The sequence below is a fragment of the Amblyomma mixtum genome, chromosome 6, assembly GCF_055824585.1.
Source record: "Amblyomma mixtum isolate Tamu chromosome 6, ASM5582458v1, whole genome shotgun sequence".
Lineage (NCBI taxonomy): Eukaryota > Metazoa > Arthropoda > Arachnida > Ixodida > Ixodidae > Amblyomma > Amblyomma mixtum.
In genome coordinates this window covers 90,896,441-90,912,439 of record NC_143017.1, presented here as the reverse complement: position 1 = coordinate 90,912,439, position 15,999 = coordinate 90,896,441, and the positions used below count along the sequence as shown (strand labels likewise).

General features: G+C 46.1%; 1 protein-coding gene across 1 annotated transcript in view; it reads left to right on the top strand.

Moving 5' to 3' along the window:
* The window catches only part of LOC149339646 (atrial natriuretic peptide receptor 1-like), a 98,831-nt gene extending 83,391 nt beyond the window's left edge, over window positions 1–15,440 (top strand). Inside the window, exons 20-24 of the mRNA XM_089550961.1 lie at window positions 2,161–2,229; window positions 9,861–10,035; window positions 13,517–13,615; window positions 14,118–14,209; window positions 15,308–15,440. Coding sequence (XP_089407087.1) covers window positions 2,161–2,229; window positions 9,861–10,035; window positions 13,517–13,615; window positions 14,118–14,209; window positions 15,308–15,379 — 507 coding nt within the window. The 3' untranslated portion in view covers window positions 15,380–15,440. The remainder of the gene's footprint in view (window positions 1–2,160; window positions 2,230–9,860; window positions 10,036–13,516; window positions 13,616–14,117; window positions 14,210–15,307) is intronic.
* The last annotated feature ends 559 nt before the right edge of the window (window positions 15,441–15,999 follow it).

The window sequence follows — 15,999 nt, the reverse complement described above, 5'->3', positions numbered from 1 at the left end:
CGCCCGTGAGCTCGCTCGCTAGTCGGTTAGCCGGCCGGGACGTTTCCGCTGGCGCTTGGACGTTGTGGCAAATACAAACCTGTCTACCTGCTTCTGTGACAATATTAAAAGGAAGAACATAATATAGCCTCATAAAAATTACAAGCAAATAGTAGGCGGAAAAAGTGGACGTGAAAGGTTCATTCTTCAGTCTTGATCCAAATCAATGTGGTACGAAAATCCTAAAGCTTCCCAATATTGCGCCGCTTCAGCTGACTATGGAGCATGCTTTCAGCATGGCGCGTCATAGAAAGGCTCTACCGCTTCTGCTGTTGGAGATAAAAATGCAAAGAAGGCAGTAGACATATTGTTATTGAAACATGCTCAATTCACAGCCTGAATGAGCTATGAACAACCTTATTTCATTATGTTACCACACGATGGTATACTGGAAAAGGGCTTTTAATGAAGAGTGGCGGGACTTTCGGCGCGAAATGTACTATGGCCGACTTCGCAATACAAGTGTAGAACACACTTGCGAAAAACTGCCTCTGCGCAGAGACGGTGCTTCGTAGCGATTGAAGAACAGTGCAATTGCTGTCATCCGGGATCCAACAGCCACTCTGTGCCAACCAGTGGCGTGCGAGCCTGTCAGCAGGATGAAAGAGCGGTTTCTGAGCGAGTGTATAGCGTTACGGGGAACTGCTGCGCTTAAGCCCCGATGACAGTGATGGAGAACCTGAATGAGCTTCTCCGCGTGGCCTAGTAAATTGATCAGATGGGAATTGCCGTGCTTTTGTTCTTTTGCAAAGTGCATTTCAGAAGCTCATAACCTTGGCTTCTCCAACATTTTTTTTTTAATTGCTACTTACGAAATGTGATGTGTAAAAAGCAACCTGCCTCAGTACTGAAAAAGTACAATATCGTGATCATTTTTTTCCTGAGGCTGCTAATTGCAAACCTTTTCTTTACTCCACTGCAATTACTCTCTTTGCAGTTTCGTCACCTTCTCCTTCGTTTTCAAGTGTTGCTACGTGCATAATTTTCGTCGTAACGTCGCTGAAATAAAATGCAAACGCATGCGTCCCTGGCCTCATCATTTCGCCAGCTGCAATGTTTAGCCTTGGGACGGTTTGTCGTGTTTCTGAATAATTGCGATTGATTGATTGATTGATTGATTGATTGATTGATTGATTGATTGATTGATTGATTGATTGATTGATTGATTGATTGATTGATTGATTGATTGATTGATTGATTGATTGATTGATTGATTGATTGATTGATTGATTGATTGATTGATTGATTGATTGATTGATTGATTGATCGAAGGAATATGCTTTATTCTGTAGCTTGTGTGTTAGCCCGAAGTGGATGTATCTGAACAGACATACCATACCAAAATATCAGGTGCCTACACGCTTCTCCGAATTAACTCAGACAAGGTTGCCACGCTCGAACACGTATACCTAGTACGTCATCGTAGCCGGAGTCTGTTTTGGTATCAACAGCTATGTCAGACTCACTCACGAAAAAACATTAGTATTCTTACCACTGTCCAAAATGCTGCAAGAAACAGTTTGTCTCCAAGGGACGTGGCCTCCATCGGTATCATGCAAGGATGCTGCCATTTTTAAATCCCCATTTCCAAGCTAGATGCATGTCAAAGGCCAAAACACAACTTTTCTGCGACTTCCTTTCATTTTAGTGCTAAAACAGAAAGAGGACGAAAGAAAGAAGACTAGCCTGTGTCTTCAGTAGCGAATGCAAAGCAACATCGGTCTGGAAGAGTGACTCCTCATTGGCGATATGAGTACAAAGTCCCATGACGAGTACAGCTTGGGACTATGGTTCAAGAGTGAATATTTTCGCTGGTAAATGCCGCTGGCGCACTCGTGTGCAATCCCAAGAAGCCTTCGTATTTTCTGCAGGGAATGACTGAGAAAAGCTGAAACGCCTACGCGTGCTCCGTGTTATTTAGACCGCACCTGTGCACGAAAGGCAATGCACAGAACGTGGGCGTCTTTGCATCTTGCCTCCATCGAAAAGCAGCCTCCGCAGCCGAGATTCGACCGTGCGACCTCGGGCGCATCGGGTGTACTCTCCAGTGTGTTATTGATTGGTCAAGAAATCGATAGATTTGTTTATTATGTACTGTCGCGTTTTTTTTTTGTATTTCAGGTGGTTACACTGCTGAACGATTTGTATACCTGCTTCGATGGCATCATAGATAAACACGATGCTTACAAGGTAAGTTTCTACAAATACAGCACCCTTCCTGCCCTCAGCGCAACTTCATTAGAGTGCAACCCCACGTCGCCGCATAGAGTGACAACAACACGGTGTCTTTTGCCGTCTCAAAGAGACTGAATTCAAAGGAGGCTCGGGGAGGCCCAGCGGCTTGTTTCATCTCCCCTTCCCTTCATTCCCCCATACCTGCAAATGCAAACTGTAGGAGTGGGGCGGCGAATTTCTGGCAGTAGTTTTCAGAAATGCAGGGTTAAAGCAAAGCACAATGTATACAGGCAGCATAGCACTTTTCTGAGCTCTAAAGGATCATCATAGATGCAACGAGATATTGTAATAGCCTCAACGTTTGCTTACGAGAAGAACTAGGTTTTCATTGCGACTTCCCGCTACGGTAAATAGCCAAAGCAAGTAGTTGATTACAGTTACAATTACTTCGTCTGATATGTAACTGGTTTCAGTGGCCAAATACAGCATATGATAAGTAACTGACCAATTACAGAGAAGCAATCGGTTGCTGTTAAGTTATTTTTTCTTCACCTTTTATTAGCAGAACACAAATATGCACAGACGAGAGTGAGCTGGTGCAGCTTGCTTTATATATGGTCTGTTGCAGTACATACATAGATAATTTCACCTGCAGCTACTTTTCGTAGTTTAAGTAGAACGTGTTGTCGGGCTAGTTGGTTGAATACTTCAGACATGGCAGTTGCGCGAAACACACACACACAAGACAGGTTACGGGACGAGCGCAAACTTACAACTGATTTTATTCAGAATACAAGGCACATATTTAAAGGAAGAAAAATAGAATGCACTTTGAGCATGCGCTTTGAGATTATACATGATGTAGCAATCAGAAGCATACCAAGGTCTGAACTTACATCGTCTTATCCAGAAAGGCTACCTCACTATTGTACAGTGCAACCGAAGAATCACTGATACATGCTTGTCCTCTTTTCTTTATGAAATACGCTTCCATCACTTCCCGTGCAACTGAATCTCGACTTTTGCCCAGAACTCTGATCTCATTAAGCCGTGGCCGACAGTGACTGCAGGACAGGCAATGCTTTGCCAAATTTGATCCCTCCCCCGTTGTTAACGATAACCCATGTTCCCGTGCGCGATCGTTCAAGCAGCGTCCAGTCTGGCCTACGTACGTTTTTCCACAAGTCAATGGTATTTCGTAGACAACTCCGACGGCGCATTCTGCAAAGGGCCTAGCGTGCTTCTTGTCACAACCACTTTTCTTTGTTCCTTGATTGGTGATGCGGGGGCATAGCTTTGCCAGTTTGGACGGTGCTGTAAACACCATTGGCACATTGTACTTCCCCGCCACCTTCTTCAGGTTGTGTGACACCTTGTGCACGTACGGCATGACTACTGGTCTTGCTTTGCTTTTCGCCCTTTGCCGCGCTTTCCCTTTCATCTTTTGCAGTAGCGTAAACGACCCTTTCGGCACAAAGAGTTCAAAAGATGTCACAGAGTATCTGGGCCACAACCACTCAATTGGGTACGCGTTTTCTGTGGATGTAGAAGACCTTTTCTACTCAGTACCACACGCGGAATTGTTCGCATCGGTAAGGGAATGTGTGGAAGAACACGGAGAAGTGTCGTTCCAGAATTCTGCAGGCATGTCCCTAGATGATTTTATGACACTTCTGGAATTTTACCTTAGTACCACTTTTATTTCATTTGACAAAGATCATTATCTGCAACGCCGTGGCATATGCATTGGTTCATGTGTAGCACCTGTACTAACCAACATCTTTTTATCACGTATTGACCAGTCACTGACAACTGCCCTAGATGGCAGTAAGGTTTTAAAAGTTTTTAGGTATGTGGATGATTTTTTAGTTCTTTTGAGCAACCACCACGCTATGACGACCCACGATATGGTGAATGAGGTTTTATTTCAGTTCAGGCAACATGGTAAAGGTCTAACTTTTACTCATGAAATGCCTTCGGGGGACTGCCTGCAGTTTTTAGATATCCACATTATCTTTTCGAACAATGGTGTGTGCTGGTTGTACCGTCCCAGAGCCCAAAAAGGTCTGTTGCCCTATAGTTCGGAGCACTCCAAAACTGTGAAGAGAGGGATTGCTGCTCTGTGTCTAGAGTCTGCCCTCATGAAATCGTGTCCTCACAGAGTGCAGGAAAGTTTTAATGATCAGGTCAGCAGGCTTTTATCTGCCGGGTTCCCCCGTGCGATCGTGGCGGCTGTGGCTGAGACGCTACTGCAAAAGATGAAAGGGAAAGCGCGGCAAAGGGCGAAAAGCAAAGCAAGACCAGTAGTCATGCCGTACGTGCACAAGGTGTCACACAACCTGAAGAAGGTGGCGGGGAAGTACAATGTGCCAATGGTGTTTACAGCACCGTCCAAACTGGCAAAGCTATGCCCCCGCATCACCAATCAAGGAACAAAGAAAAGTGGTTGTGACAAGAAGCACGCTAGGCCCTTTGCAGAATGCGCCGTCGGAGTTGTCTACGAAATACCATTGACTTGTGGAAAAACGTACGTAGGCCAGACTGGACGCTGCTTGAACGATCGCGCACGGGAACATGGGTTATCGTTAACAACGGGGGAGGGATCAAATTTGGCAAAGCATTGCCTGTCCTGCAGTCACTGTCGGCCACGGCTTAATGAGATCAGAGTTCTGGGCAAAAGTCGAGATTCAGTTGCACGGGAAGTGATGGAAGCGTATTTCATAAAGAAAAGAGGACAAGCATGTATCAGTGATTCTTCGGTTGCACTGTACAATAGTGAGGTAGCCTTTCTGGATAAGACGATGTAAGTTCAGACCTTGGTATGCTTCTGATTGCTACATCATGTATAATCTCGATGCGCATGCTCAAAGTGCATTCTATTTTTCTTCCTTTAAATATGTGCCTTGTATTCTGAATAAAATCAGTTGTAAGTTTGCGCTCGTCCCGTAACCTGTCTTGTGTGTGTGTGTTTCGCGCAACTGCCATGTCTGAAGTTTTCGTAGTTTTCTTTGGTATTTTTGCTACTTTTCCTTGTGAACACATCAGTAGCAACATTGAAGAGCACCCCGCTATATGCACCGTATAGGGAAGTGGATTGCTGTAACATACGAAGACCTTGCGCACCACCTCGAAGCTACGCAGAGCACCGCGCTTCGCTGTTGTTCGCACTCTGAGGGGACAAAGCCCAAGCTCACTGAACATTTCATTTTTTTGTGATATCCTAGTGAAATGCGAAATGCGCGATGCGCCGAACACGGGCCTAGCCAAATGCAAGGCCGCTGGAGCTTGCTTGTGCGGACAGCCTAGCACGAGCAGCTTCTCTGCAACTCGACCGTTTTCACTCAAAACGCGGGGAATTCCGTGCCACACCAGTGTTTCCCACCGAGTTCAGTTTCTCGAAGTTATACCGCTGTTCGTTATTCTCGTTTTTCGACAAAAAATGCAACAAACTACTAGTAGTCAATTACTGAAAAAAAGCAGTTGAATTACCGAAAACATTGCACTTCGCAAAAAGTAAACAATGCATTACAGTATTCGAAGAAAGTGTCATTTATTACAAGTAATCATTCACTTGTAACGAGTTACGTACAAGTAATATGGTCACGGTGAACAACAGCAGTCTGACTTAATGTCTCATGAGCATCAGCTCGCATTCGTAACCAGGCCCTCGTTGCGACCTTTGTTTTAACCTTTCTTATAACTTTGTTCGCCACAAGCCTTCGTTGGAGCAATCTTTGTATGGCTACCCTCCACGTTTAGATGCCCAATGGCCATAGTGTTGTTTAATGGACAGTTTCTCGAACGTGATTAAGAGCGGTACGGGTTGTAAGCGTGATTTGATTATATAGGACGATTCGTCCTATATAAAAGGCAACCTACATAGCTCACGGCCGACAACAGCGAAAATCAGTGCCAGAGCCGGCAGAGTCGGGGCGAATTAAACGAAGTTCTCGCACTCCGCGCACTGATTTTTTTGCTGCGCATTCTACTCGCCTCTTCTTCATTCTTGCTATGTGGCGTTTCCATTACTGAAGCACTTTGCCATGCATGCTGTCTTACACGGGCTGCACAATCATACGAACGGCACCAGAGAACTGGCATTTCGAAGAGCGTTTGGAAAACATTTCCTGGTCGCTTTTTTTTTTTCTCCACTGGTCTTAATTTCGGAGTAGGAGTTAACGCTCACGTCTTGAAAAAAAAAAACAGCGCAAAATGGCAGGACGAACAACAGGGCATACTTCCGACAAGACGGTCGCTGGTCTCGTCTAAGTGTACTTTCTCGTTCGGCGTGTGTTTACTCGCTGTTCCTTCAAGACCTAAAAGCATGAATCAACTAACCTAAACCACAGCTCTGGTTAGGCATCAGCGTCGTAGTTAAAGAGGGGTAAAGCGGGCGGTACAGAGTCGTGGTCGGCCTGAAGAGAGTCCCAAAAGTAAAAGAGATTTTTTATTTTATTGCTATGCGACGCCTATTGTGCCTATTTTCTCTTCCTTGTGCTCTCTTCTGATCTCGCTTCTTTTCGACAGCCTGCCTGTTATGCGCACTTTCCCTATAGAAACTCCCATCGATCAATAGCTTACCATGGTGTACACCTTTCCTAAAAATACGCATTCTATCTCACAATCGAAACTGTCTTCTAGCGTACACTCTTTTATGAAAAGGAGTGAGGTGAAGGAGAGCTTACTCTCTCTTTACCACATTTTGTTCAGTGTGAAAACCATTGCAGGAAAGACAAAAGGCGTTGGAATGCACACAGACGAAAGCAGCAGAATTCTTTTAATGAGTGTCAGCCACTGGACCTGTCACCCTGTGTTAATTTTGTACCACCTATAGGGTCCCCACACAGGCGTTTTAATTCAGGAATGCATTTTTTTACGTCTACATCTTCGGCCGCCCTGTCTCCGCGTATTTCTGACCGTCGGTCCGTCCTGGTCCGCGCAAACGTTCCGGAACTAAAACATACCTGAAATAATTTTAGGTTCCACCGGGATTCTAATTTATATTCCCCTTGGGTGCGCACGCGGAAGCGTTTTTAATTCCTAAGCAGTTCGATTGTCGCTCGCAACGCACCTGTGCATGTTTTCAGGGGACATTTCCACTTGCCAAAAATTAGTTTTCCACATTGAGCGTTGATAACCAATGGCAGTATTATAATAGCTGTATCTTACCGGCACTCACCTACGGGGCAGAAACGTGGAAGCTAACGAAAATGGTTCAGCTTAAGTTGACAACGCAGCGGGCTATGGAAAGAAAAATGATAGCTGCAACGTTAAGAGACCGGAAGCGGGCGGAGTGGGTGAGGGAACAAACGCGGGTTAATGACATCGTAGTTGAAATCAAGAGGAAGAAATGGGCTTGGGAAGTGCATGTAAAGCGAAGGCAAGAGTTGAGATTCCCTCTCTCTGGATCTCGTAGAGGGAAATTGGGTCGAAGATGAATGTTGTAGGATGCTTGACGTCTTGCAGATTCGAATTGCTCAATCACATTGCAAGAAGACACTTCTGGAGAGGTTAACTTTTTATAACAATTAAAAGCACAAAGGAAGATACAAGCAAGGAGAAAACATATTTACACTTGACTGGCTCGTAGTTCTACGTGACGAAACCAGCCCTCGGTCCTGCCGAAACAGCTGGTTTTAAACCATATGTCCCCGCCCTCGGTGGAGAGAATAACCAATCAGGTACTGTACAAACATCCACCCAATAACTTATTGGGGAAGGAAAACATCACCAATCAGCAATTTGGAAAGGATAATACAACCAATGAATGATTGGGGAAAGAAGGTAACCCATCATGACAAACACTGTACACATATGTACACTTTCTACCATCATGATTTTGGAAACTTATGCTTTCCTGCTGCGAGCTTTGCGAATACTCTCCCTTTCCCAACGTCGGGTTGACCCAAGTTCAAGGGAAGTCACTTCAATCCATCTGTTCCGCATCGTCGCTCCCCATGCCTGCAGCTAGCGTGGCAATATCATGTTGACCACGCTTCAAGCTGTCAACGCCCGCCGCTGCAGACATGGGACCAAAGCCACGCGTGACGCGGGTCCGCCTCGCCGTAAACACGTGCACACAGGATGCGACCTAATGACTCCGTCCATGAGGGGAGTTTGACCTTTCCCGTAATCCTCCGCTATCCGGCGCCCCCCGTATCCCGCTGGGTTGAGCTCACCCCCTTCTGTGCGGTTATGCGGAGGGCCCAAGAGAAAGAACGTAATGGGCATTCCACTAACACGACCGGATGCGGCAAACAAAATAAAGCACCGCGAACTTCACTGCAAGGTAACCGCTGGTCCTTAAGGGTAACGGAGTGTATTCAAAGAGAGGACAAACGTAGCAGGGGGAGGCAGAAAGTTAGGTGGATGGATGAGATTAAGAAGTTTGCCGGGATACGGTGGCTGCAGCTGGAAAACGACAAGGTTAACTGCAGAGACATGGGAGACGCCTTTGCACTGTAGTGGGCGTGGTTAGACTGATTATGATGATGAACAAATGGCTACACTCTAAACAGAAAGGAGTGAAAAGTACTAAGCTATCCTCTAGCTCACTCTCTCTTAAAAAGGGAGAATGCTAGAGGACAGTTTACTCTCTTTTTACTTCCATATAGACGTATTGTGCTTAGAGTGTACATTGGTTTATTGATTTATTGGGGTTTAACGTCCCAAAGCGACTCAGGCTATGAGGGACGCTGTAGTGAAGGGCTCCGGATATTTCGACCACCTGGGGTTCTTTAACGTGCGCTGCTTAGAGTGTACATGGCGGAAAACAACGCACAGAAACGGGAGGCGGAGCCAAGAGGCGCGTTCGCAGGCAGGATGAACGCTACATAAACCTCTACTACCACGGTGATAAGTAGTTCGCTGCGCTGGTATAATATTACGTTTCAGTGATTCGCCATCTAGTCAACATAAATACAGGCGGTTGAACGTTAGTTCTACAGATGGCAGCACTGTGCGCTCGAAAAGGGAGCCCGGCCGAGACTCGATCGTGTCCGAAGATGACAGCGGCTGAGTCTGGGAGCCTAGTTATACCACAGCTCTTCGAACTAACATCATGGATATCTGCGGAACCAGTGCAATCGATTTCACATACGACATCCTCGCTCTGACCACGGACGAGTAGCAAAAGCAGGAACAGCTTCTCGAGCTGTGCGCTACATGGCGCAACGTGCCTGCGTTCCTACAGAAGGTAGCCCAAGCGTATTAGCCTGAGCCGAAGGGATTATCCCGCAGTTTTTTTTTTACTTTTCATTTCGCCTCTTTCGCTTAAAAGAGGCAAAAATGACCATCCAGCAGCGCTCGTGAGAATGCGAGCTTGAGGGATTCATGAATATCATCTTGTCTGATACCTTCGGCTGCCATTCAACATTTCCACTGTCCCTCTAACACTTTTTCGTGCAAACAAAAATAGAGGACTTATCTCACAGATTCCGAAACAAATATGGTTCAATAATCGATTACTACCAAAAAGGTGCCTCAGTCATGCAAAGCCAGATGCTTCAGCACGGCAACGACGGAGTCCTGCGATTCATTTTAATTTTTCTAGGGAAAGGCAGAGTGTCAAAGTCGGGACGAAGTGTCCCCACCACGTGAGTTATGTTTGGTGTTGTGTTTTCACGTTGTGTTTTCCACTGTCGCAGGTGGAGACCATCGGGGACGCCTACTTGGTCGCGTCCGGTCTCCCCATCCGCAACGGCAACGAGCACGTCCGGGAGATCGCGCGCATAGCGCTAATGCTGCGCCAGCAGCTGCAAACCTTCAAGATTCGCCACCTGCCCAAGAGGAAACTGCAGCTCCGCATCGGTATCCACTCCGGTGAGGCCGCCACTGGGTCCCTGCGTTAGAGCGACACAGGGTTGTAAACGCATTTGTGCGATATTTACGCCTATATTCGGCGTCATCCCACCGCTTACTTTTGATTTTGACTGCTTGTCGTTCGATGAAAGCGCATGCAGTGAGTGAGTGCCAACACTCGCCCGCATTTGTAAAAATGTATACTTAGTTCAACTTCAGGCTACAGGATAGGATTTGTTTTTTCTGCGCTGCTGTGAAACTCTCTTATGCTTTGGACATGGCACTACTCCTCGCTCAACTGTGGCAGAAGTGAACGGGTTCTCCGTCACTATTCCCTTGCCCGCGCCATTAGCGGGATATCATGGCATTCATGAAGACTTTATTGCGCTACTCGCATACTCTGTTTGTGTGTGTGTGTGTGTGTGTGTGTGTGTGTGTGTGTGTGTGTGTGTGTGTGTGTGTGTGTGTGTGTGTGTGTGTGTGTGTGTGTGTGTGTGTGTGTGTGTGTGTGTGTGTGTGTGTGTGTGTGTGTGTGTGTGTGTGTGTGTGTGTGTGTGTGTGTGTGTGTGTGTGTGTGTGTGTGTGTGTGTGTGTGTGTGTGTGTGTGTGTGTGTGTGTGTGTGTGTGTGTGTGTGTGTGTGTGTGTGTGTGTGTGTGTGTGCGTGTGCGTGTGCGCGCTTCATTTTTCTGAATTTTTTCCTTCCTCGTCCGCTGCATCGAAATGGTTTTTCAAGTGGTCGGAATAAACAGGCTCTCATACCGAGTTCAATCACTTGCACATAGCACTCTAAACATGCATGTATCATTGTTCCATTCCGACTATACTATAGCGAACATGACGACTACAGAACAAACAACTCAGTTTTCCACGGGTAACCATGCATCTGGATGAAAGCATTCATGTGCATACAACCGTCTTCCCTTTCCACCCACCTCGGTTTCGGGAGGTACTGCCGGGGTTCGACTCCGAACGCCGCCGGGTACCCGTAGGTTTCCTCTAATGGGTACAGGCTTTCCCCGTCCTGGTGCTGGTCTTTCGTGGGATTAACTCATGGGAAAGGAGCCTGCGCTTTCAGATCTCCTCCCTCTATGAGCCACGAACAGACACCTGAAAACACTGTCACCACATATGGGCTTTACCACACATTCAGATTTAGTCTCGAAGCATCAACGACCCGTCGAAAGAAGTTAGGCCGAAGGTCCTGTTCTCACGCATTTCGTTTAAGAGAAACCGAGCACGAGGCCGGAAGGAAGCTTGTGCCCATTGGAAACCTGCGGATATCTGGCAACACTGCGGATCGAACTTTTCACATACAAGACGGACACGCCCATACCTTTAACCCATACCCTTACCCTTAACCCGCACTCGTTTCCGTACAGCAGCTCATCTCTGTTTATTTCACAAGTTCTTGCACAATATTCTAGCGGCCAATCAAATCATCATAAGCGTGCATCGTATTTCCCTCCATAACAACCCGCAAGCTGTTACCGAGAACGTTCCTGTAGTACCACATTTCAGCAACCGTTTTCTTCGAAGACTGTATGCTCTCGACCGAAGTGGCGACAATTATGAACCCTCGGTTCCAAATCTGCCATCGAGGAATCACATTCATCAGTCAAACCACTCATCACAGCAAATTATGCATAATCTTTCTTTTTGCCGCGTTATATTCACTGCTCACGTAATGACCTGCAAAAGGACCCCTCAAGAAAATTGTATAAATAAATTTAAAAAACGCGTAAATTAAACTCTGCGTAGTTAACGCACTTTTTGCAGCCGCGTTGCGCAACAATATTTATTTGCATTTATTTATTGATGTATACCCTCAGGGCCGAAGAATTATAGAGGGAAGTAGTTTAACACAGTAGTTCAGCAGAGTAACAGGTGATCAATCAAACAGCTATATAATTCTAGCGAGCTCAGTTTCATTGAATACAACATAACCAAAGTTAACTCTTTTACTAATTCTTGCTGTTCAGTGACGTCTTGGGAACAAGGAACATACAAAATGAAGTAGTGTGGCATGTCGGTACAGCTACTTTTCCATGCTGGTCGCGACGAGACGATAGGTGAGCTGGCGAGGATATCTTGTGCTAAATATGCTGAAAATTTTCATGAAAGAGGCAGAGGTGAATGGGTCTTGTGCAAGCGGCTAGCTTAGGCAGGCTTAGCATAGATTTCATGCTGTCGTAGTTGGCAAGAATGAAACGTGCCACATTATTCTGAATCATTTCTTGCTTGTGGATTAAAGTAGCCGGTATAGGGTGCCAAATCGAGGCTGCTCACTCTAATTTCGACCTTATAAAAGTTTTGTGCAAAAGCAGTTTAATGAAGGGGAGGAAAGTTAAATGTTTTGTCATATATATCCTAAAGTGCACCATGCGCTGTTAGTGAACGGAGTAATGTGTAGGTGCCGTGTTGAACAGTTTGCTATATGTGAACAGATAAGTGTTTAAAAAAAGTTGCTGCATCGTTAGATGCATACATACAGATAGTAAAGGCTCGACTTACTCGTACTGCCTTACATTTCGCAACATTTATTCCGTTAGTGAATTGTCACACGTGTTAGCAGCTGTGAGCCTGACTGAAGGGTCTGCATATCACTGTTTTTTTTTTTAATTTCTCGGAACATTCACTACTGTGGGGAAGTCGCCGCAGAGACTTTAGACATTCGAATCTGCCAGCTGAATTGTGAAGCTTTAATTCGGATGAATGCAATTCCAAAACTATTTCCTAAAATAAATGCGCGCATTCGATCACAAATACGATCACTCGGTATTTCTTAACTATGGTAGCATTTGTTTCACAACAAAAGCGCTTTAATTGACGAGAGATTTAGAGATCATAAGTCGTCTGTTTTTTTACCCTCGAATGATGGAAGCTTGTAGAGTTGGTGATTATGAAGATGGCCGTGGGACTGAATGGCTTCGCTTTCCGCATTTGTTTGTTTTAGACTTCCTAATCGCGCCACAAAATCCTGCTTGCGGTTTCGAAACGCAAGCCTCATATTCAGGGGCATATGTAACTTTCGTTTTCTCCTTAGCACAAAAATGAAATCTCCCTCAACGGCACGGTAGTTGACTCATAGAAATGGTCCGTTGTGCTTATGCCAATCTTTTATTTCTTTCACTCATTGCTAGCTCATAATAGCTTCGTTTTCATTTAAAACAGGTTCCTTGTGATTTCAAATGGGTAATCCACCAATCCAGGCAAACTCAAAACTGTCCATGTTCCTTTGGGAAAAGAAACTTAGGGTAATCGCTACATAAATACCTCCGAACTTAAATTTAACGAAGAAGTTAAAGGTTCAGGCTACATCTCTGAACTGAATGTTAAAAAAATAAAAGCATCCTTTTCATCTCTTGTTTTCCTTGGACGGCTCTTGTTCCCTGCGAGAGTTTCAGCGTTAGTCCGCTTCTTTTGCACCGTTCGCGAACATTTTGTGATCCTGGCGGCAGCAAGTATCCTGGCACCTCTAACCCTTTCTGCATTTATACGCAGGCCCCTGCGTGGCTGGTGTCGTAGGCCTGAAGATGCCCAAGTACTGCTTGTTCGGCGACACAGTCAACACGGCTTCGCGCATGGAGACAACTGGAGAGCGTAAGCCTTTGTACCAGTTTGTTGCCCCTCCTCGCAAAGCCGCGCAGTTTTGTGGAAAAGCGCGCGGATATCGTGACGCCGCCTGTCAGCCGCCGATGACATGCCGCGGGAAATGAACGTCATCAATCATGGGACGCTCTCGTCTGTAAGGGAAAGGGAAAATAGCGAAATAAAGTAAGACCTCGGACGCCCCGATACGCGCGTTGTAAGAAAGATAAGTCGACCGGCCCTTTCTCACCGTGACACACTGGAGCGATAATCAGCGCTCTGAAAGAGTTTGGAGAATGTGCACAAAATATTAAAGTATATTATGCGAGTTATCATTTCGCGTTCTTATCCCATAAAGCCCCTCTGCGCCAGACTCAAACTCCTGGCTTCTTTCTATGCTCGACAGTGGCGGAGGGAAAAAAAAAGAGTTGAATACAATCGATTGTCCATGCTTCCTTTCTATATATTATCTTTTTTTACATTAGCTCGTTTCTCCTGCCCTCTTTTTCAACAGCGCTCAAGATTCACGTGAGCTCTAAGGCAAAGGAGCTGCTCGACCTTTTTGGAAACTTCGTGCTTACTCTCAGAGGCGAAGTGCAAGTGAAGGTGAGTAAATAATTACGCAAGTCGAGTCTCGCAACCATCCTGAGGGGAAGCTAATACTTTTTGCCCACGGGTACGCCGAACTAGAAAAGTAAACTACGCAATACTGCCGCTATAGCAAGCAACCAGTTCTCAAAAAACATTAGTCCTTCAATGTTCTCTTCGCGTGGGCTTTATGGATGTACCCTCGAACGTTTCAGACATAGTGGTATCCTCTCTTGTTCAGAAAAAACAAAACGAAGAATGGGCGGCTAAAGTTATTTACCCTGTTAAAATGCCTCGGCTTAGAAGCCCATTTCTGCACGCATCTGAAGAAACGGGCAGGAGCACCACTTGAATATTATGTTTGATTTATACGCATTTTTTTTCTGCTGTCTTTGTGTAGAGGGAGCACTTGCCGTTTATAAAGATTGAAGTGCTTCAACTTACACTTGTCCTTCATATGTGGGTGCCGTTACGCCGCCTTCGGGTACAAGCTCCGCGCTTGTATCACGCGCATGCGCAGTGAGTTCTTAGCAGGTGCCATAACGTTCTCTGTAGCGCGGCGGGCCAGCAGTTGATGACGAAGGACTGAGTGGTCGATGAACGGGAGGCACGGGCTGCTTTTCCCCAGCACTGGGAAAGGGAAGATGTCGCCTCCCCACCCTCCAACATCTCTAAGGATGGAGGAGGGAACACTTAGCTTGCCTCCGCTGACAACCGCTGGCTTTTGGAACTGGTGTACGGACCTCTAGCTACTTTTACTTCAAAAAACGTCTTTCATCGTTGCAAAGCCCTCCATGCCCTGCCAGTTTTCGTTGAAATGGGCTTGTGCGATGCTGCAGCTGAGCGACTCAGAGCGAGCAAAGAGCCAGTATGTGCACTCGACGTTGAATCCACGCTATTTCGCTATTTCTGCCAGAATTTCCTCGAGCAGAGGTTCAAAAGGCTTTTGCCACCATTCACTACGAAATTTTCATTATTACTTAATGAGCGCTCATTATGCGAGCCGGGCGGCCGTAGTAGAATAGCAGAAAGAAAGAAGGCGAAATTCTAAGATGCAATGGCGCAATGCGCGACCGTTCGTTCCTCTTCGAGGTGCTCTCTCTCTCTACTTCGCAGGGAAAAGGCGTCATGACGACCTACTGGCTTGAGGCGGAGAACAACAACAAGCAGCCCGAAGCAGATCAATGAAGGAGAGACGTCCACAGGACGCCACGTAGCCGCATTCTCGGACGAACGGACTGAAGGAAGTGGCATCAGAAATGGGGGGGAGGGGGAAGAGGGAATAAGAAATCCGGCTGGCAGAAGTAGAAACACTGGAACAGTACAACTGTTCTAGTGACTACAAACGTGCAAGCCCTGCAACAGCAGATGACAACTGATGACGATTCTTGCAGTCTTTAAGCCGCACGGCACCTGCTGTCGCCGAGGCAACAGAGCACGAACAAATTCTGAGCGCACCAAACTGGCACTTTCACTATGCATGTGCTAGAAGACTTGCATGTGCTCCGCTTCTCACTACTGCATCACTGCGCTTAGTTTAGTGGCAACCTTGAGGCAAGTGCTGGGGGTGTACAAATCTGTTCTCTCAGCGACAAAGAACCACGACTCCCGGCTAGCCTTCCAGTTGAAATCACAGATTCCTAAACGGCGATTTTGGTTCAGAAGCGCCTGCGTTCTTGACACAAACGGCAGCACGCACCAAGGAAATGTCGTAAATAATTTTCGTTTTGATCAATGCAAACACCAAAAAAAATGTAGATGGGAGAAAGGGATTCTAGCTGTTGCCTTATGCGCTTCCTAAATTGCAG